General features: G+C 44.2%; 1 protein-coding gene across 3 annotated transcripts in view; it reads right to left on the reverse strand.

The window, feature by feature from the left end:
* Positions 1–23,420, reverse strand: part of MATR3 (matrin 3) — a 50,410-nt gene that overhangs the window by 11,435 nt on the left and 15,555 nt on the right. For 2 of the 3 annotated variants that reach the window (XM_014520917.2, XM_006015722.3), the window contains 8 exons: positions 22,142–22,203; positions 21,523–21,564; positions 19,695–19,795; positions 15,291–15,343; positions 9,782–9,907; positions 6,643–6,768; positions 4,256–4,426; positions 2,252–2,383 (listed from right to left, as the gene is read on the reverse strand). In XM_014520917.2, the coding sequence (XP_014376403.1) occupies positions 2,252–2,383; positions 4,256–4,426; positions 6,643–6,768; positions 9,782–9,907; positions 15,291–15,343; positions 19,695–19,795; positions 21,523–21,524 (711 nt within the window). In that variant the 5' untranslated portion in view covers positions 21,525–21,564; positions 22,142–22,203. The remainder of the gene's footprint in view (positions 1–2,251; positions 2,384–4,255; positions 4,427–6,642; positions 6,769–9,781; positions 9,908–15,290; positions 15,344–19,694; positions 19,796–21,522; positions 21,565–22,141; positions 22,204–23,420) is intronic. The other variant, XM_025206001.1, reaches the window with a different exon arrangement.

Here is a 23,420-nt window from a genome sequence, read left to right on the forward strand (position 1 = left end):
AAATACCACCACTTTAGGACACCTGGGCTTCCTGCCTCTGTCAGTAGCTCCCTCTCTTCCTCCCTGCTGATGATGAATACAGCAACAACTTGGCCACGCCTACACATAAAATCTTTATCTTTTAGAGTAATTTCACTCTAAAGCCAATCTGTTTGACATACAATCTTTGTGACCAAATTAAAACAGTGCATCTTGCACAAAAATGCAAAGTGGCAGCTGGGACCATACAAAATAGAGCAACCCCAATTGGTTTTATTCTCTGTGCTAGATTGTTGACAGTTTTCTTGATTTGACATAGAGACCTAACATGCCCATCACATCGGTGTGACTAAGGAAGCCAGTGAAGGCAAGGAAACTATGTATGCATTTCAATTGACCTAGTGGCTAAAGAAAACAAAAGGCTAAATATGCATTTCACGAGAAACTTGTAAAAGATACAGGAAAGATGCCCTGTATGTGACAAACACACCCTGCTCACATTTCTCCCAACAAACATCTAATGCATAGGGTGTTACAAATGTCTAAACCATTCAATGCATGTCTGGAGTTTGGGAAACAGACCATCACCCACACAAGCCACTACAAATGTGCTCCATTTGATAAACAAATACCCCAAAACAGGTTTGGTGATACCTAAGCATCCTGTCTGACCACTCAAGGCCCATCATCTACGATTAACCTATAACTCCAGGGGCTGCAGAAATGCATAAGTATATACAGTTGTGATATGACAATCAACCTTTTCCTCCTACTTCTACATTTTCTTAGAAAATGGGGGTACTGGATGCAGTCAAGCCTGGGGATTTTAACTGAGGTGTGCCAATATTCCTGCTCTTCCCAACTAGAAGGTCTTGCCCCTCTGCTCATGGTCAGACTGATGGTCATATTTGGAGTCAGGAAGAAATTTTACCCTGTGGTCAGACTGATATGGACTGTGAGGGGTTTTGCCTTCCAGAGATCTATGGAGTGTATTTTAACAACTTTTGCAGCAGCAGGACATTGGCTACTATGCTCCCCCTGCTTTACCTGTGGCTGATTAAGGTGTTATGTCTTGTACTGTGTCTAGGTTGATTGTATAGTTTTAATAGGAGGTTACAATGGATTTGTATAAGATGGTTTAGATAAGGATGATCCTGCCTCGGGGCAGAGGGTTGAACTAGAGGCCCCTTCCCACTGTACTTCTAGTTCTCATTAAGAATCTATTCACGCATTAGGGTTACCGTATTTCCAGGTCCAAAAATGAGGACAACTGTCCGGGGGGGGTCCACACCCCCAGCCCTGCTGCTGCCCCTCACTCCAGACCGACTGACCCCACCCCTGCCCCTCACTCCCAAACCACAGTACCCCTTACCCCTTGCTAGTGCCCCTGTCTCCTGACCCACAGTCCCCTGGTGCAAGCCACACACCCCCAGCCCTGCTGCTGCCTCTCACTAAACCCAGACATTTGCTCTTATTGTAGCAACCCACCCGGACACAGCACAGGAGTCCAAAAAAGAGGACATGTCTGGGAAAACCTGGACGTGTGGTACTATTTATTGTTAACGAACTCCTGATTCGTATACAGTTAGAGCCTGTATACACATGGAGTTAAATCAAGAAGAAATTATGCTAGGTGTGAAATGGCATGTTTATTTTGGCAAAAAACAACCAACCAACCTGGTTTCTGTTTAGTTTATTAACACATGTGCAAACTGAGTTAAGATAAACAGGAATAAAGCACTCTCATTCCTAAGTATAACTAACAAGGAACAACTTCATGGGTCAACAGGATCTGTAGATTAGTACTAAAGGGCTTTTCATGTAACGTATCTAAAATATTAAGAATTAAATTTTTTGTGGTAAGGGCAACTTTACTTGGGACTCTCAATCATAAACCAAGAATCAGGCTCCCAATTCTGCAAGAAATCAAAGGAAGGAAGCCAGCAACAAAAACTGGCATTATCAAGGCAGAAGAGTTGGTAGATACTACATTCAGATTTTGACTGCACAAATCCAATGACCATTTTAATGGGAAAAAAGTAAGTTACATTGAGAAGACTACTACATCCTGAATAAGATTTAGACATGAACAGAAATAAAAAAGAAAATGAGACAAGAGGAATAGTAACTTGAAACAGTCAATTTGCAAATGGCTGGATTCCTATAGAAATTCAACTTGTAGACTTACCATTTTACTACTATTTCCATATCATCCAGATTAAAAATAAATAGGTATTTAGATTTCTCCTCATTTTAAAACCAGATCACTTACCCTTAATACCAGCTTCTTGTACTTTTCAGACAAGTCCACCTTCACACATCTGCCTTGGAACCAAAGTGCTTTGTTTGCACAATGCTCAACCATAGCTAAAGCATCTTCTCTGGTCTCCATCTCTATGAAAGCCTAAAAAACCAAAAAAGATTAGACTACATATAAGTATGCAAGAGTTCTATAATAAGATTTCACAGAGTTATTTAAATTAGATCAAGGCCAAATTCCAACTTAAAGTATCTTTAGTTCATGCACCCAATCAACCCAATTTTACATATTTGCAGCCCTGAAAAAACACCTACATTTGTCAGTGCTACAGGCCTTAGGACAATGCAATGTTTTTACTGTAGAAGTAGTTCTGAAATGACGTAGAGATACTTAGTTGATCTGAAAGAGTCATCTTAAAAAGACAGTGTCAGTGTAGTTTGTGTTTGAATTTTAAACTAGTTAGTTTGAACAGGATGCCCAACCCCCCTCCCCACCACTCCAAGACAAAAACTGCACCCTGTGCTAAAATTTCCGGGCTAGAGGGACTGCTCTGGATAGTTCCATTCAAAATTTTTGGAGCAATACCAGAAAGTGGCAGCAGGCAGTTGCTCATCCAAAAGGGATCTTTGTGTGGAATTCTGGAGCAATCTATTCTGTTCAAAACACAGATTACTTTTCTGGAGAGGACAGAAAAGCAGTTTTGGTTCAAGTGTCAGTAAGCATAAAATCCTGCCTTAGCATCAAAATCTGGAGGACACAACAGGTACCATGCTTACTGGTGCACAACACACACCAAGGTGAATTGGGAAGAGCAACTAGAATAGGAAACAGATTGCGTACTCACTAATTTTTGCTAAGGTTTACAATCTAGAAGCACTTCTAGATCCCCAATTGCTTCTAGGTTTTCAGGTGAACACTAGTTATGAAATTTATTTCTCCTGTTTGGGGACCTGACATGTCTATGTCTATACCTGGTTCTTTCACTTTTTTTTTTTTTTTACATCAGTGTGGAGCTTAAAAGTACTGAGATCCAATCGTTCACAATTTATACATACATGGGACACACACACATCAATGACGCATTTAAGTTTATACCTACTGAGAAATGTTCTGTGGTAATATGCTTAGTATATGTCATTTTCAATGGTCTTTTTTTAAAATTAAACCTCAAGGAGTCATAATGAAAAAGGTTTTGCATGTTTAGTGAGGTACACAATGAGATAAATTGAAGGAACTCCCCTTTTTTCTTCATTAAATTACTAGCATGTATGCATGTAGGATTTTACAGGTAGTCTTATGATCGATTTTTAATTGTTTAAAATTAAAATACTGCCCGTAAAATCCTAGGTAGGGCCCACCTAGCAGCACCATGGGGCACAACTCCACGCTGCCACTGCTGCACCTCACTTTGGCAGCCACTGCAGCATGGTGTTCCCTCCTGCACCGGGGTCCTACCTGCTGAGCTGTGGAGGCTACTCCAGCAAGGTTGTGGTTTGGGAGTAAGGGGCAATGGCATGGGCACAGCACTGGCATATCAGGGCTGTTCAGCACCACAAAGCGGTGGGTGAGACCACCACAGCTGGACCTACATCCTGGTGAGCAAATGCGACAGACAGCTTTGATTTTCTACGTTAAAAAAAACAAAATCAAATCCCAAAATATATAGGTATTTAGAATTTATTTTATTACAATGATTGAGGCATGGGTAGGCTTGCAAATTGCTTCAAAATTGTAAATATATCAATAAAACATCATTGTGACACAGACAATTAGAGTGGATTTCTATCTTAACTGCAGAAAAATGTGGATTTGGGGGGTTTTGGTCAGAGAATTTTGGGTTTGTTTTAAAATTGGAGAATTTTGTATTTTCAAACAGAATACTAGGATCCCTGTTGATGTCACACCCAAGCTACAATTTTAAAAGGCTTTCTGGTTATTTGCACACAAATCTATTCAACCTTTCACTTAAGATTATGCACAAATCAATTTACATCATAAAACCATGTAGAATGTTACCTGGCTTTTCATTCTCATCAGTATGTAGTTCTTTATTTTTCCATATGGCTCAGCTAGTTTGAGCACTGAATTGTCAGAATATCCTGAATGAGGTAAATTACTGAGGTGAATCACACGACCAAGTTCTGGTTTTGGTGGCTCAGTTTTTTGGTCAGGCTTCCCTTCTGGTTTCTAAAAATTAAGAATTAATACAAACTTAAAAAGTAAATTCTTAAAAAAAAAAAAATTGTATAATTTAAAACGACCAAATTACATCCATGACAAAGATTTAAGTCCCAGCTTTACTATCATATTTACTTGAATACAAGACTAATAAGACCTACTGACTGCTGGGGTCCAGCCCAGTGAACTATATAGTAAACAACAAACCTTTTAGGCTGTAGACTAATATCATGCATATTTTGTACTATATAAGTAGACACAAAAGTGCTGTTTAAATGTGTGTTTATGGAATATCTGTACTAAAACTTACAGCAGTTTCAAGAGAGATAAAATGCATCAATTCTTGCTGAACTAAGTCTATGAGTACCCATAGCTATTTGTCTATATGCAAATTACTACAGACATGTTTATTTCAAAGGATGTTTTGAAATTTGCCCCTGACTTCTGTGCTCAGGGAGAGCAGGATCTGACAAAGGGAAACAAGGGGAAGGGGCTGAGGGATTAAGATAGGGCACAGAGGAAAAGGGGGTTACTTGACCCCCCATAACAGGACCCCTACCCAATTACCAGAATGGGAAGGGGATCCAGGGGTACCTGGCCATTTTCCCTTCCTTCACCCCTTAACTGTCCATCTTTTCCTCTTAACTTTTGCATGTTTGCCAGTGCATCCTTTCCCCTGATTGAGGTCCCTTCCCCCTGGTTTTCTGGTTCTGATTTCCACTTCACCCAATCCTTTCACTTCATCTCTGTATCTATTCTGCCTGTGCCCAGTGGTGACACCAGAGGCAACCTCATAGGCAGGGGAGACTGAAGCAAGACGGTTGCCAGCTCCAGGTGCAGACAGAGCCTAATGACCCAGGGGGTGGAAGTGGAGGGGTCATGCGACCCAGAGCGCCCTATATAAGTCCAAGCCTCAGGCCAGTCTAGCTGTGGAAGCCGCCAGGGACAGAACCTTCTTTGAGAGGCATGAGAACTAGAGTCTGAGGACTGCAGTGAAAGGACTCAGGAGGTAGCCCCGAGTGAAGCCCTGTCAGCTATGGGCTGGGTGTCCGTTTCTATGGGGCTATGCTCTTTGTAAAGCACTGGAACAGGTTGCCTAGAAAGGTGGTGGAATTTCCATCCTTGAAGGTTTTTGAGACCCAGGTAGACAAAGCCTTGACTGGGATTGTATAGTTGGGGATGGTATTACTTTGAGCACAGGGTTGGACTAGATGACCTCCTGAGGTCCCTTCCAACCCTAATTTTCTGTGGCCAAATGAAGCCGAGCTTGCCTGGACTGTAAGGCAGGAGGTGACAGGGGAAAAACAGGATTCAAGGTCCCTAAACTACCTACACAGCAGGTTCTGGAATTTGATATCATGGGGTGTGACCAGAGCTAAGCCAGAAACTTGTGGCCCTGAACAGCATGTCCCAAGATAGAGGGCTCAGCAAGAGCAAAATTGAGACAAAGCTGGGGCCCGACCGTGCACCTCAAATGACACAGGCCCCCCCTGTGCAGCTTCCCCTACTAATCTGACATCAAGATGTGGCAGGAGAAACTACTGAATAAGGGAGACACCAAAGGGTGTAGGCCAGGGGTCAGCAACCCCCAGCACGTGTGCTGAGCATGGCATGCAAGGCCATTTTGCTCGGCACACCACCACCAGCCCGGGTTCTAAGCAGCTGCTGCCCGTCACAGAGCCCAGGCTGCCCCCCGCAGGAGGCTGGGAGGCTGCAAGGAGGCTCAAGGGGCTGGCGGCAACCAGGAAGCTGCAAACAGCTGCTCCAGGCTCCGGCATGCCGGCACTCTGGCCCCTTCCAAGGTAGACATTGTGGTTTTTTCGGCACTCCGGCCAAAAAATGTTGCCTACCCCCCGTGTAGGCACTAGTAGGCCTACAGAAATGGGTACTCTGTAAGCAGTCTACACCCCCCCCCCTGCGATTTGTTTTCCCTGCTAAAGCAGTAAGAGGGGAACAAATTCAAGAAAAACTTCCAGTAATTCGATTCTATACCTGGAAAATTACAAAAAAAATTACAAATGTTCCATACATAGAATCTAATTATGGGGGGAAGAGGGGGTCATCTTTTATTCAGGGTCACCTTACATTAGAGTAAATACTATATTTACATTTAAAAGAGTAGGTAAAATCAAATTAAGGCAAAAGCAAAATCATTACAACAATTTAATAAAATTGAACATTACACCAATTAAATACAAGGTTGTTTTAAAACACAAACTATTTACCTTTATTCTTTTGTATTTCTGGGACAGGTGGACTCTTACTGGTTTGCCAAATACAAGAGCTGGTGTGGTCGAATAATATTCTACTGCAGCCTGGGCATCTTCAGTGGTGGACATTTCAATGAATGCCTGAAATAGTACAGTATTAACTTATTTTTTTACATTTCAGCATTATTCTTCCAAAAGGGAATTATTTTATGTAAGAGCTCAGGCTATTGTTTGAATCTTCTGCAAAATGACACAGTAGGTTAGTCCTGTTAGTCTGAAGTCAGGTAGAACACAGGGCAGGGTGGCACCCTGAAGAACAACTCAGAGACATGAACTTTCCTAGGTGCCAGCCTACTTGGTTAGATGCTTACTACTGCAAAACAATATACACCTTTAAAAATGAACTCAGGAAATGCAAGAATTAAGTCTTCTGCAGTAATATTATCCCAGCCTGTAGAGCTAGAAATAAACCTAAGCATTATTGCGTGTAAACTAAATACAGCAAAAGCTCCGTTATCCAGCACCTATGGGGAATGGGGGGTGCTGGATAACCAAATATGTCGGTTATCCGAGAGGCGTTTCTGCCTGGTTGGGCAAAGACCCCACTCCCACTGCATCCATATCACAGATTAACCACACCACCCCTCCCGCCCCTCTCCTGGTGTCAGTGTGCTGGGAGACAGGGAGGGGGGCTCTGTGCAAGCTGCTTTACCCCAGGCTGTGGCCCGAAGTGGGACTTGGCAAAACCAGAAGTCCCACTTCCAGTTTCGCTTTTGCCACATCGATCGGCATCAACCAGCATGCTGGTTAACAGAGCATGCCGGTTATTGAAGTGCTGGAAAATGCAGCTTTTACTGTAGAATGCACATATGTGAAAAACAAGTCAGTGTCCTACCTAACTGCATGTAATTTAATTCGTTTAAATTCATAATTTAATGCGTTAGAATAGTATTTTGCATTTCATTAGTTAAAAAGTTGCTTCTAAAATTCATTTTAGAAACTGAAGCTATACTATTGCAGCATTTGTAAAATGCTATCTTCACTGTTCTGCCTGAAGGTTGGGGGCAGGGAGCGACAATATTTCTTATAAAACAAAGATGAGGAAAACAACATTTCTTATAAAATGAAGTAAATCATACTGCTCAGATATAAAAATTCAGACAGCAGCTAAAAAATGCCAAAAATTAGTACCGTCGAAAGACTTCCAAGAAGGGGAGGAAGGAGGATCCAGGTAACTATAGGCCAGTTAGGGCAGAGGCGGGCAATTATTTTGGGCAGAGGGCTGCTTACTCAGTTTTGGCAAGCTGTCGAGGGCCACTTGGGTAGCCCCGCCCCTTGACAGGTGCCTCACCCCCGGTCACCATCCTGGGACCAATGTCCCAGGGCCAGCACTGGTGGGGCCCAAAGCAAGGCACAGACTGGCAGGGGTCTGTGGAGCCAGGCTGGGCTGCACCAGCAGGGAGAGGGGGGAGCTGGCCCAGCTCCATAGAGCTCCTACCACCCTGCTCTGGGACCCATTGGCACTGGCCCCATACTCCCGCTGGCTCCTGCACCTGCTCACTCCCAGTGCCCCCCAGCCAGGTACAGGCAGGGGGCAGAGCACAGCGCTGATGCCCTGCTCGCCAGCAGGGAAGAAGCCGATGCTGAACGCAGATGTGGAGAAAGAAACCAAGGGCAGATGAATATTAATTTTCTAAATTTTTTAGGGGCCCCGCAGGCTGGATAGAATGGCCTCGCGGGCCGCATACGGCCCACAGGCTGTATTTTGCCCACCCCCGAGTAAAACTCACCTCTATCCTTGGGAAAACCTTTGAAAAAATGATTAACGATTACATTTGTGGGAGTCCAGCAGGTAAAATAATGCTGAAGGGCAACCAGAACAGGTTCATAGCAGGTAGATCCTGCTTGACTAATTTGGTTTCCTTTTACAACCAGGTCACAAAACACTTAGATGCAGGAGTCGAGGTTGATGTCTTTTACTTGGATTTTAAAAAGGCCTTCGATATGGTGTCTCATCCCATTCTCATAAATAAACTAAATGGCTATGAGGCAGATGATTAAACTATCAGGTGGGTGGTGAATTGGCTTAAGGGATGCACCCAGAGAGTGGTGGTGGACGGGTCGACATCAGCTTGGAAAGATGTGGGTAGTGGGATCTCCCAAAGTTCAATCCTTGGACCAGTAGTATTCAATATCCTCATCAGTGACCCAGATGAGGGCATGGAGAGCACTCTGTTCACAGATGACACCAAATTATGGAGCAAAGTAAACACACTAGTGGGCAGGGAATGGAATCAGGTGCATTTGGACAGATTGGAAAAATGAGCAGAACAGAATAGGATGCAGTTTAACAAAGATAAGTGCAAAGTACCGCACCTAGGCAGAAAGAATCACCAGCACACACACAGATAGGGAGATGACTTCCTAAGCAGCACAGCAGCAGAAAGGGATCTCGGAGTCATAAGCGACTCCAAGATGAACATGAGTCGTTAATGTGACAAAGTGATCAGTAAAGCTAACTGCACTCTATCATGCATTAGCAGGTGCATCACAAACAGGTGCAAGGAGGTGATACTTCCCCTCTATGCAGCATTGGTACAGCCACAGCTGGAGTACTGCGTTCACAGTTTTAGGCACCGCACTTCAAGAGGGATGTGGAAAACCTTGAGAGGTCCAGAGGAGGGCTACTCGGATGGTTAGCCCTCCTACAAATAAGGACCTACAAGGAGAGATTGAGGGACCTGGAGCTCTTCAGCCTCCAGAAGAGAAGGCTGAGATGGGATCTAGTGGCCGCCAACAAATTCATCCGGGGGGGGGGGGAGAAGAAAGCAAGGAATAGGAGATGCTCTGTTTACCAGGGCACCCCTTGGAGTTACTAGAAACAATGGCCACAAACTGACAGAGAGCAGATTTAGATTGGACATCAGGAAGAACTTCTTTATTGTAAGGGTTACCAGAATCTGGAATGGGCTTCCAAGGGAGACAGAGCTCTCCCTTACCGTGGAGGTCTTTAAGAGAAAAATGGACAAGCACCTAGCTGGAGTCACCTGACCCCAGTGCTCTTTCCTGCCCAGGGCAGAGGGTCAGACTCGATGCTCTACTAAGGTACCTTCCGACCCTAAACAACTATGAAATCTATGACTTAAAACCTTACCTCATTGATTTTGTTGAGAATCAAGTGATTTGTAATTATTCCAAAAGGTTCAACAAGCTGCAGCAACTGATACCTCAAGTTTTTCCCCCTCTGGAAATCCATGATGTGTACAACCCTGCTGGTTTCCTGTTAAGCGAAAAAAGTAGTAATTAAGGAGGGTTACACTAGCATGAAATAAAATAGCATGCCAACAAACTCAATGGGACAAAGAGCTTCAAAGGGATTCAAGCCCCCTAATTTGACTTATAATTAGGTAAAACAATAGAATATTGGTAAAAGGTTCTTCCCTCAAGTGGTAAACAATGTTGGACGGATAATTATAGAAGTCACACAGCCCCCCAAAGATTCCTACCAAGAGAGATCTTGCTTCAACTACTAAATGATCATTTGGGAGCCATAATCCATCGTCAATTTATGATCGTACAAAACAGAGATTCTCATCCTCACTGAAATACAACAAAATTGTCTGGGAGTTCCCACTGCTGACAGGACACTCAGTTGTGACAGTGCCCCATTCACTGCTGCAATAGCCGAGTCCTGAAGCTCAAAAGTCTCATCAGCTGTGACGCTCCCAGCTACTGACAGTGCATGTGTACCCAATGCCACTGGGAGCCTTGTCAGCTGATGGAGCTCCCAGCCACAGGGACATACCTTGCTACACATGCAAATTAGAACTGAAAAGAAACTAGCTAGAAAGTAATTACATACTTTCCAGCTGAGATTTTTGATGGCACCATAGTTACTTTGCACCTGTAGCCAGTCTAAATTAAATGAATTAAACAGTTAATTGTATAATACACATAATATGTCAAGAGAGCCTAAGACGCAGAATACTAGCCTATATAGCTCTCTGGTTTAGTCACCTGAGAGATGAGAACCAAAACTCAATTCCACTATCCCCTTGAACAAGGATATCAAAGGTCTTTTACCTCCAATGACCACAGCATAAACGATTGGGTAAAAAAAGACAACACCAGAATTTCTGGCAGAAGTTGTACGAATTAACCAAATTTCATGTAAAGTGCAAAGTTCCGTCCAACTTCAAACAAAGTGTTTGCCCCAAAGCCCCAGAAAACGATGTTTTGGCCGGAAATGGCCTGAAACTGTGGGGAAAGAGGAAGGGCAGGGGGAAAAAAGTTACAACAAAACAAAAAACAACTTACGTGAAGCACAGAAAAAGGTAGCAGAGCCCTGGAAACAATGTGGAAGATCCACATGTTTCTGGGGCAGCCTACTACAGGCTGAGCCACTGCTGGGGCTCAGCCAATCAGGCTGTTTGAGTCTCCACTTTGACAGGAAGTTTAAGAGCCCTGCCCACAGTAGAACAGGTAGGTACCCCCTGCCCTAGGGGCTGCAGGCATAGGCATGCTGGGTACCTGCCCCCACAGCTGGCCATGGGACCTAGGGCACCCCTGCCACAGGGGTTTCCCCCCGCCTGGCACAGCTTTCTACTGCCCTAGCACATACCCAAGTCTCCCAAAATTTGCTCTGCACCCCTAAGCAGAGAAGGGGAGGGAGAAATTCCCCTCCTCTCCCACACAGCAGCAAAACAAAGCACAGCTCATAAGACCCTGTGCCATGTGGGTGGAAGCCCCTACCCCACACCTGGATGTGGGGGCAGGCACCTGGGGGGGGGGGCCCTCCCCTCACTCCCACCCCCCTCATAATACATCTAGCCAGCTAAACAAAGCCTTGGTTGGGATAATATAATTGGGGCGTGTCCTGCTTTGAGCAGGGTTTTGAACTAGATGACCTCCTGATGTCCCTTCCAACCTTAAATTTCTACGATTTCAGCATTTTGCAGAGTGCAAGCTGAAAAGATGAGCAAAAGCAGTGTGAAGACACGCCATATAGCAAAGAAAATTTCTGCCACGGATTGAGTGAAGCAGTTTCCTGCTGGCACTCTTCAGCCAGTGGCAAGCTCTTCTGCTCCTCGTGTAATGCGATTCTGGATCTGGTGAGCAAAAACAGTATAAATTGCCATTCAAAGTCCAAAGTACATCAGAAGAGAAAGGCTGCTTTAGAGGCTGAAGGACAGAGCAAGTGGCAAACCACCACGTCCCCGATGTTCAAGGAGAGAGGCTACATTTGCTCTTGTTGAGGCATTCACAGCTGTAAGTATTGACCACCTGATTCTCAGCCACTACTTGAAGAACAATGTGCTAAATGGGAGAAGCATTCCAAGAGCTAACAGGCTTTAGGAAGAATATCCTCCACATGTGCAGTCCACAAAAGCTGCACTGGCAGAGTTCGACAATTTGTATTGTGGATGATGAAGTCACTGACAATCAGGACAACCACATGCTGCATATTTTATTTGAAGGTAGGACCTGGACAGGCAGTGACCTCCCCATTTTTCAAACACAGCCAGAGGTTGTCAATTTTTCAACATTTGCACAGGCATTCATGAAAGCTGTTTCCATTTACAGCTTGGACTTCAACAAGATCTCAGCCTTCCTTTCTAACAATGCCAAGTCCACATGCAAGGCTTTCATCAATGTGCTCCAGGGAGCAATGCCCAACTCTGTACATCATCTGCAATGCACAAACCTTATCACTGACTAGTGACATCTGGTACATGTAGTTCCATGATGTAGATAGATTGGTGCCCTGCCTGAAGAAAGCCTTCAAACAGTCCTGGCTGTAAGCTCCTGTACAGAGAGTCCATCGCCAATCAGTGTGAAAGCCACCACAGCCTGTGCTCACCTGCTGGAATTCATGGTTCAATGCCCTCCAGTACCATGCCAAACACATCCAATACCACCAAAAGTTTGTGGCCAGAGCTAGACATCACATCAGGCACACAGTGCATGCTCCACCTAAGGGACCTCCTGGAGAAGGGAAACATTAAAAAGCAGGTGGGCTTTGTGACAAAATGCCACAAAATTCATGGAGCTCCTTACTTGGTCCGAGGGCTGGCAGCCTTCCATCCGCCAGACTCACAACAAAGTGATAGACTTATTAAGACGGGCTGAAGCCAGGGTATCATCGTACGAACTTTCCAGCAGAGAAAGGAGGTTTCAGGCAGTATCCTGAAACATGAATATTACAGCTATGATCCCTCCAATCCACCAAGGTTCAAGGCAACCCAGCTGCCTCATTCCTTAGGGCAGTGCAATTTTTTTCTCCAAACCAGGCGGCTCTGCTGAACTTTGATACTCAGGTGCTCAAGTCCATTCCTGGGTAGAAGAAACAGCACAAGTAGGAATATCCAACTTATGTAAGCAGTGTCAAAGTGCCAGCTGCCCATGAACACAACTGTATTCTGGGATTCTGTCAGGGAGTGCTTCTCAGAGCTGAACACTGACAAAACAGCACCTCAGTTCCCACGAATTTGATGGATGTGCAGTGCACCATCTCCATCTATGGCCATGTGCTCAATCCAAAAAGACAGGCTGTCACCAGGAAGTGTCAGAAGCTGTTCCACACTCGCTTTCAAATGTTAACATGGATTTTGCCTGAAGGTCAGCATTCCATAAAAGTTAGCACTCAATAAAAGTTAGAATTCTTAATGAAACCATTATAAATAAACTAAGTGGTGAGCTTTATTTAAAAGTTGTTTAATAAGTGGTGAGCTTTACTTTCTTAAAACAGCTGAAGAACAGCCTGTGTGCTGCTGTTCAATGATAAATCAGCCTCATGGAGGGCTCCCTCAGTCAGAAGCTTGGAAGAGCCTGCCCTGAGAAACACCTGAAATTGGCTACAGTAACCCTGCAGAGCCCATTTTGCCCCACTACCAGAGCCTGAATTATAGCAGACCCTATTTATTGGCGCAGCCCAAAACTGCATTTGCCTTTTGTGCAGCTGCATCGTACTGCAGACTCGTACCGAGTCTGTGGCCTACCAAGGCTCCCAAGTCCTTATCCATAGTACTGCCACCCAACCAGGTGTCACCTATTTTATATCTGTGTTTTTGAACATTTCTCCCAAGATGTAACACCTTGCATGTCTGCACTGAACTTCATCCTGTTAGCTCTAGCCCTACTTTCCAATCTGTCGAGATCCTCCACCATTGCACTTGCATCCTCCAACATGTTCACAATCCTTTCTAGTTTCATGTCATTCACAAACTTGCTCAAGAAGCTTTCTATGCCAGGATCTAAATTGTTAATAAACATAGTGAACAACACTGGACCCAGGACAGACTCCTGTGAGACTGCTTGAAACCATCTGGCATTCTGACATGGACCTGTTAATAATTACCCTTTGCTTGCAGCTATTGAACCAGTTTTCTATCCACCTTGTGGTAGTTTTATCTAGCTCAAATTTCTCCAATTTGTTTATGAGAAGGCCAAAAGCCTTGCTGAAGTCCAAATACACTACATCCACAATATTCCCTTCATCCACCTAAGTTGTTACTTTGTCAAAGACGGAGATCAAGTTTGTTTGACAGTTTATTTTTCATAAATCCATACTGGCTGCTTGTAATGTCTTTCCTCCTCCAGATGCTTGCAAACAGCCTTCCTTAGGATATACTCCAGTAACTTCAAGTATTAAGGTGAGATTAACCAGTTTGTCGTTTCCCAGGTCCTCCTTCTTCCCCATCCCCCCTGCCCGTCCTGATATCTTGCCCAGCTCTCACAACTTCAGATCTGCTAAGGGCTCTGAAATCTCCTCTGCCAGTCCATGTTAGGTGTCTGACTGCAGCTTAATTTTTTGTGAAGACTGAGGGAAAGCAGCAGTTAAGCAATTCTACAGTCTCTTCATCTTCAGTTAAGAGCTCCCTCTGACTTGTTAACAGAGGACCCACAGCTTCCTTGGTCCTTCTTTTCTGGCTAACATACTTACAGAACCTCTTCTTTCTGCCCTTAACCTCCTTTGCCAGGTGCAACTCATTCTTTATCTTTGCCTTACTGATTTTGCCCCTGCAGGTTCTTGCTATTATGTCCTGGTTAAGCTTCCTTGATGACCTGCCCCTTTTTTCCATCGTCTGTATGCCTTCCTTTTGCATCTGAGGTCTAGAAGCTCCCTGTACAGCCATGTTGGTCTCTTGACATTCTGCTTGTGCTTCCATTGTGTCAGAATAGTTTCTTGTTAGGGTTCCAATACTGTGTCCCTTAGAAGCTCCCAGCCATCCTGGGTGCCTTTATCCTTCAATCTATATCCTCTCCCCATGACATTTATCCTCCCGTGACCCAAAAGCCAACAGATCACTATATGATAACTGTCATTACTGCTCCGCACTACATTCTAATGACCCAGAAGTTAAAAATTCTCTAGAAACTATTACAATGGTCAAGCTGGACTGAGATCCATCATGGGCAAGCCACCTTTCTGTGCCTTTGTTTCCAGTAACAGATAGATCTTGGCACAGACACTTCCTCTTAAAGAACCTAAGACAGTGAGGCCTGCATAAGCTATTATAGTACAAATTAATACAAATCTCATTGTTCCCCAAGAAACTGAACTTCCTCAATAAAAATCATACTAAAACAATAAAAAACTAATGTTAGCATTGGATTATATTAAAATTTTGTAGAACTACTAATTCAAATAACTTAATACTAACCACTCTGCCTTTTTGCATGTGCCTTGGTCCTTGCATGTTTCCATTTCCAGACCCTTTAAAGAAATAAAAAAGTAGAAGCTTGAGTAAGTTTACTATTGCCATTTATTTTGTAGATATCAGTGACCCGTATCACTTTTTAAATATCATATGTTTAAAAGATTGAAATAAATAATTTAGTAATCTAAAGAGACCCTGCATTAAAAATTTTACTGTAAGCTTTGAGAAAGCGACCCCCTTTAGATGTAGATCTTGCACACAGCTGCAATCCTATACTCATATTAAGGTCCTATTTAGAGATACTGTGGTAACAGTTTGGATGAGTGAAGAGAACTGCTACATAAGTGATATGAAACTTTTCTATTGTAAAAATAAAACTTAATTTGAGCATTATGATCCTAGTAGGCAACTGCTGATCCTCTGGGTTGTGGTGTACAAGTAAGAGGCCTGATGAATTAATTTGTGGCTGATAAGGCTATGATCCCACAGCAGCACTAAACCAAAAAGCCCACTTTTATTAAGAATAAATTAAACGAAACTTTCAAGTACCTCAGTTTAAAGTTCAAAATGAATTTTGAAGTAGTTAGGATTTCATTAGAAAGTGTTCTACAAATGTTAAGAGAAATATTTTTACTACATTTTGAAAGTACTGGTTCGGTTTTAAACATTCATCTGCAGTGCTTTCAAGAGATATGTTCTGCCATGACACACTGAAAGCAACGTCTACCCATCTATGTTGCCATACACCACCTGAAATGCAGCAACAAAAGGAATAAATGATGATGTTATTAACTTAACTTACTGTTAAAGGAAGAGAAATCTTAAAAACCTGAGGAATTTAAGTGGTATATTATAGCTTGATTTTTTAATTTTTTTTTTAAAGAGTAAAAAAATTTTTTTAAAAGCCAATACATATATTTTGGCGTCCATTTTTTAATATCTATTTCCTATAATGGGGGGGGGGTGTGTGTGTGTGTGTGTGTGTGTGTGTGTATGCATATGCAGTAGGGATGTGAAAGGTTAGACGATTGTTTTACCAGTAACTGTAATGATAACTGGTTAGCTTACCAGTTATCCTTTAGCTTTGGGTGGGTACAGTCTAGCAAGGAAGTGTGTTGGGGGGGAAGGGGGGAAGCTGCATGGTGTTCCGCAGCACTGCGACCAAGAGAGAGGGAAGAGCAGCAAAGAGGGGAGGGGAAGGGAGAGGAGGGGAGGGGAAGTAGTACACTCGGGTGCCTCTTTATGTAAATTAGTTTCTTGTGAATTCGCTTGTATGTGACAACCTTATTTATACCAGAAATTCGCTTGGTGCAAAATCTGATCTTACGTGAAGTTGGCCGGCAATGAGCTCCCTGCAGGCTGGCAGAGTTCCAGCCTGCAGGGAGCTGGGAGGAAGCGGAAGGAAGGTGGTGAGATGGGGGGCGCCACGTGCATGTACAGTACTTGCATGTGGCCTCAAGGGCAGCTCCAGCAGGTAAGTGGGGGGGGAAGAGGGGGATTGAAGCCCCTGTAGGGAGGGAGTGGAGCAGGACTGGGACTGCTGTCCAGCTGGGGGATGCTTGGGTCCCAGTGTCCAGCTGGGGGGCCCCAGCAGGGAGCAGGATGGAGCCTCCGGTGGCTTGTTGTGGGAGGGGGGAGGGCTGGCTCCCCGCTGCTGTGCATACTTCAAAGGGGAAGGGGTGGACGCACAGGCACAGGGAAGCACGAAACAGCAGGGCCACACAGAGAAGGTGCTCATTATGTGAGCCACTGTTTGCCTGGTGGGGGGGGGGGGGGGGGGGGGAGAAGCAGCACTCAGCCCCACTTTTCCCTGTCCCCAAGCCTCTGCTGCCCAGCAGGCATGACCCAGTGCAGCGGGGAGTTCGTAGCCTCACCACGCAGCCCTGCTGCTCCCAGCTGCGCTGGGCCATGCCTGCTCAGATGGAGAGGCACCCAGGGAAGGGAAGCAGGGAGGAGCCAGGAGCAGCCAGCATTCCCTGCCGCCCTGCTTCCCTCCCACTGGTGCCTCTTCAGCCTGAACTGCGCTGCACCCTCTGCGCATGCCACTGCTTGCAACGCAAGCTTGCAGCCTCTCTGTGGAGCAGTTATTGTATTGTGTGATTAATGGCTGAATGTCATGGTTTGGAGGAGCAGTAGAGTAAGGCTGGTACGTATCCCTATTAATTACATGTAATAATGGATTTGCTTTATACAGGCAAGTTCACTTTATGAGAGGTTTTTTTAGAACGCAATCCTCGCGTAAAGAGAGACCCGAGTGTACCCACAGAAGGGTTGAGTGATTATTTGGGCCCAAGGACCACATAGGGAGTTTTGAAGAGCTGTTGCAGGCCAAGGCAGCAATCTCTCCCCACCTCACCAAAATCCACTATGGGACTTTGGGCAGGAGGGGAGCAGTGTAGGAACAGGTCAGGTGGGCGAAGTCAGAATTATGGGACCAGGTTGCAGGGCGGTGACAAATAGGGGCCAGGACCTGCGATCCATCCCCTGCATGCCCTCCCCATGCAGGGGGGGCACGCAGGTGTGTGCACGTGTGGGGGTGGGTGCTGCCTGGGTGTTAGGTCCTGGGAGCCAGCTGAGGATGAGGGGAGGGAGAAGGAGGGGGCACATGCAGCAGCGCTCACTCAGGCATTGCAGTCCAAGGCTGCCCCCACAGTACTCCACATAGGGCCAAGCCCTGCCCCACCCAGGGCAGCCCCCCCCTGCCGGTCCGGCCAGCGCACAGCTTCTGACAGGGCTGTTCCGATGCGGCTGCAGCTAGCTGGTCAGATGCTGCTCTACTTCCCTTGCATCCAGTAAGAGTGTCCCAGCTGAACCTTCCTCCTGTGCCAGCCTGTAGCCCTGCAGCAGGAGGAGCTACCATTGGAGACATGGGGAGCAGAGTAGCACAACCATCTGCTGCAGCACCAGGAACAGCCCCGCTGGAAGCTGCACGTGCTGGTGAGGACCCGGGCTAGTGGGGCTGTTCTGCTCCCTTTGTGACCAGCTGTGGCTCTTCTTCCTGCCCCTGCCCCTGCTGTGCTGCTCTGAGTAGGAAGGAGTTTTAGCTCCTACCCCAGCCTGTGGGGCTCCAGCTCCAACTCCCAGCTGCCTTCCACCCACCTACAGGTGGCTGCTCATCACATTTGGTGGGCAAAGTGGATGGAAAGCAGGAACCGCTCAGCTGAAGCTCACACCTCCCCCTCCACACCCCCTCTAAGAGCAGCAAAGCAGGGGCAGAGGCCATCACTGGAAGGAAGGTGCAGAATAGACCTGCCAGCCTGTACCCTGGCTAACACCTGCAGCAATCAGGTAGGTGCTGCTCTGCTCTCCTCACCTCCACAAGTGGCTCCTCCCACTCCTGCTGCGCCACTCTGGGTAGTTGTGGGGAAAGCTTCAGCTGAGCAACTCCTGCTGGAGGCAAGGGAGCAGAGCAGCACCAGAAAGAGCCCTGCCAGAAGCTGTGCGCACTGGTTGGGGCCTGGGTCAGTGGACACAGGCGTGAGGGTAGGAGCAGATGCAGCTCAGCCCCATGCTGAGCACTGCAGGGGCATCCCTAGACCAGATCCAGTCAATTGACAGCCTGGATCCCACCTGTGGCCCATCCCTGACCAGTAGCCTAAGAGAAAAAACAGCAAGCAGTCTAGTGACTTATCAATTAAACAGTCAGCTGCTCATTCACAGGTGTTCTCTTCCTCCCAGCACAGGGCTTTATCTGGGCTGCATTGTCTGTCTGGGCTTGCCGCCTCCCACCACCCACTGCCCTGCACTGCACGCCACTTTTCCACAGCCAGTTGCACGTGCAGCTCCGTGGGCTGATGACAGGCCTTGCGCCCGGCCAATCACACACCACCCCGTCAGCAGCCCGCAGAGCTGCACGTGACCGGCCGTGGAAAAGTGGCACGCAGCAGCGGTGGGTGGTGGTGGCAGCAGCTGCTGCCACATGTGAGCTACCCACCCCACTCCATGCAGCCAGGCATTGCCTGTGCAGCCCGCAAACCCCCCACCCCACTCCTTGGAGGCAGCAGCAGCAGCTGCCGTGTGCGAAACCCTCCTCCCCCTTGCCCCACACCCACCTGCAGATGGGCGCCTCCTTGCCGTCCGCTATTAGCTGAGACAGCGGTGGCCCAGTGGCCAATCAGGAGAGTGAGCTAGGGCGGGAGGCACTGCAGTGTGCCACATGGGACCAGCAGCAGTGCCTCTTCCCCCTCAGGTAAGAGCCATGTGTACCCCGTGCCCTTGCCAAGTATACCCCTAGGGGTACACATACCCCCCGTTCACAACCCCTGGTTTAACAAATATAACTAGGTTAAAATATTTTTTTTTTAAACAACATTTACATCCCTAATATGCAGCTCAGTGGAATTCAACATTCCAGATAAAACATCTGTTATTTGAGAAGGCTGCATTCAGATTGTTTTTTCAGGTTACCTCTTGGCCCACCTGGTGGCCCAAGATGAAACGGAGGTGGTGGAGGTCCCAAAATTCCTGGTGCAGGGTTTGTAGACTGCTGCAACATAAAAGGATCACCCCTAGAAACACAGAAATGGTATGAAATAAAGCAGTGTTAACCTTTAAAAAGAAAATTCCTTCACCTGGCCTCAAAATTATGACCACTGTTCACCAGACTGAAGCAAAGGATAATTCTAAAAACTTCTAACTGATATCACACTTTTTATTTTATTTACTCTCTCTCTCTCAAAAAAAAAAAAAAAAAAAAAAGCAAAATTGATTAGGGGGATCAACCTTTGGCTTGAGCTATATTAAACTTACTCATGACACCAAGAATATCAGTATCAGTTAGATGTAAAACTACTACAATAATAACTGAAATATCCGGCTATAGCTTTAATTGATTTGTATACAATTTAATACTTATTAGTTTAACTAAAAATTAAGTGGGTATTTAAGTTATATTAAAGTTATATACTGTTAGATTAGAAAAACCTAGAAGCCTGATCAAAAACTTTTTTTTAGGAAATGTCAGCCTACTCCCTACAACAGTGATTCTCAAATCAGGGCACCACAGTACTCCGGGGTGCCATGAGCAACTTTTAAGTGTGCTGCAGAGTGCAAACATCTATATATAACTCACAAAATCAATTCTGAGATTTCACACAGGAATCCAGTGTCAAAAACACTGACCTGTTGTCAGTCATTTTGTGTAATTTGCATAATAAGATTTTGAGTAATTTGAATAAGAATCGCTCTATTATTTTAGCATAGTCAAGAAACCAAATGAAAGCTTTAAAAAAATGGCATTTTCCAAGGGGTATCTTGTGTCTAAAAAGGTTGAGAAGTACCATCCTGGAAAGCAGGGGATGTTGAACCTAACAACTCTAGTATAATGAAATCTATATGTTTCCTAGAGTTTTAAATAGGATCTTTATACGGATATTCTAAAAACATGCACATCCTAGTGAATAAAACAACAACAACAAAGTCCCTATTAACCTTTCTCCCAGATCATGAGATCTCTATATTTCCCTTAGCCTTTTACACATTTATATTTGCAGAAGTAATATTCTGTCATTTCAACCGTATGCATCTCATAGACTGAGATTTAGATTCCTTACTGGTTTACAAATATTATTAACCATTTATACCTAAAACATTTTACAGGAGAAATAGTTCCCTAAAGCTGGGGAATTTTATAAATAAGTTTCAGATTTAGCGTGATTTACTGTAATATAAAGATGTTTTCTTGCAGGACAAATTTCTTTTAACATTTCAGGAAAATCTGTTATATAAAAAGAGATTGACTGTACAAGGTTACTACGATAAAACTTACGTATAGGCCTATGATACTTAGAACACCTGTAAAAAACTAAAATTATAATAACCTACACTGTTAAAAACTCAGTACCTCTTTCTGTTATAAATTTTCTTCTTGCATTATACCTGAGGTCTGCAGATTAAACCGAGACTTCATAACACTAATTTAATTTGCTTTCTCCAAAGTCATCTATTTTTTCTATACAATTCACACAGGAAAGAGTCCATTCTACCAACTCTCCCTTCTCCCTTTCAAATGGTTAAAAAAAGAAAAACCCATTTAGGAAAAAGACAAGTTTCTTATGCTGTGTAATAAAAAAGCTAAATAAATTTAAGATAATGAATCAATCATTCCAAGTACTCCTCAAATACTACTGAACCTGTCACAGCTTAAAAATACTAAGTTTGATTTCAAACCAGTGCATTGCGTTATTTACTTCTAATCTGACCCCAGCTTATGTTTGTACCACTCACTCTTACTCACATTCCATGTCCAGAATCACTGTCAGGATTCCATTCTGGATATCTTAAAAGAAAGAATAAAATTAAAAAATAAAATTCCACCCTTTGCAATCATGATTCTGTATCTACAATACGTTGATTTACATTTTTACATGAAAAATAAGATATGAATACAGTGTTTGTATAGTAGGACTGGCAGCCATAAGACCATCTCAATTTTGAACAAGGGCCACAAGCATGGTTTCAGATTGATTAGAAAATAAAAAAATAAGCTCTCACAAGTATAACATACTTCAAAATTCAATACATGACATTGTGATGAGCAGCGAGAATAAGTCTGCCTCTCCATTCCCTCAGATGAGTTTGACTATAGAGTACAGAAGAAAGCTGCATCCAAAACATGTCTGAAACATACCATGTATATCATAAAGAACTGAGTGTGATTTGCATTCTCCTTTCCACCCACCCCCACAAAAAAGGCTTTGTTTTTGAGTTTGTTGAAGGACATTGTTGAGATAAAAAGATAATGTATTAATCTCTATAATGCACACTTCTACAACCTGCTCTCTGTATGTAGCTCATATGTCTAGCTATACATGCTTTCATGCCAAAAGAACATTTAACGTATTTCAAACCCATACATTTCAAGCAGAAGCTGACAGCGTCGACTGTGAGTTGCTCCATTGATATGATGGCTCCACTCCTGCAGTAAATTAAAGTTAAAATTAGTGAAAATACACAATCAAATATTTTATAGAAAACAGTAGACTAATTGTGTACTAGACTGCACCGTATCTTCTATGAGAAGTATGTAAACAATTGGTGCAGCTAATGAAATCTATCTGTAGCACTTTTAAGAGACACTGAAATACAACCTATCTTAACTTATACCCTGGGCAGAAAATGTCAGATGAAAAATATCCTCTGGAATCTGAGGGCTTGATCCTGGCCTCAGGTATTCAAATCTCAAGAGGAAAAATTTGCTAGAATTTATATATCTATATATATCTATATCTATATCTATATCTATCTATACACACACACACCTATATCAATATAGATATACACATATATATCTATACATCTATATCTATCTCACAGCCTTGAGGATTTTTCCCCTACTTCCTCTGTATTATACCTCCATTTTCCAAAGTCCAGCATACAATGAAAATACTGAATTCAGCTCTAGGGAACCCAAAATGCTGAGGAATAGTAAGAACATCCAAGAAGAGCACTAAAAATTAAAGGGATAGAGAAACTGATATATGAAGAAAGACTAAAAAGAAATGAAAGCAAATATCTATGCCAGATAATAGTTACGCCAAGGAAGGAAAAGTATATAAATATTTGGAGGAGGACACCAAAAAAAAAAAAAAAAAAAAAAAAAGGTGAGGGGGGCTTGCTGAAAGTGGTACAAAATAGAACTATGAGTAATGGAATTTAACGAGCAAAATAAAATGTCATCTTAAAGTCAGAAAAGGCATCTAGCAGAATGTGGAAGAGGCTCCAACTAAAATGGAGGAAAAGATCAGAAGGATGACACCCATGCAGAGGCAAAGGCTAAATAGTTTGATTAGACACCCAATACACCTTAGCTAGTGAGAAGGGGAGGCTATTGGGATTTCTACAAGGCTATAATTCCCCAGATCCTATTCAAAAGGCCCCAAGTTTCAATAGTCTCTGGCTAAAAGGTGCCAAATAAACAAGACCTTTCTGACTTGATCTTTCCCCCCTTTCTCTTTTTCCTCTACAGAGCATTGTGATTGCTGAGGGAAGCTCCCAACTATTGTTTTTTGGGGGGTTTTTGAAAAAAGGAAGTTTCAATTCTGTACACTCTGATGGTCTGTATCTTCCTGGTCACCTGGCAAGTGATTTTTTCAAGCACTGTTTTTGTTTGTTGCGGGGGGGGGGGGGGGGGGG

The sequence above is a fragment of the Alligator sinensis genome, unplaced genomic scaffold, assembly GCF_000455745.1.
Source record: "Alligator sinensis unplaced genomic scaffold, ASM45574v1 scaffold156_1, whole genome shotgun sequence".
Taxonomy (NCBI): domain Eukaryota; kingdom Metazoa; phylum Chordata; order Crocodylia; family Alligatoridae; genus Alligator; species Alligator sinensis.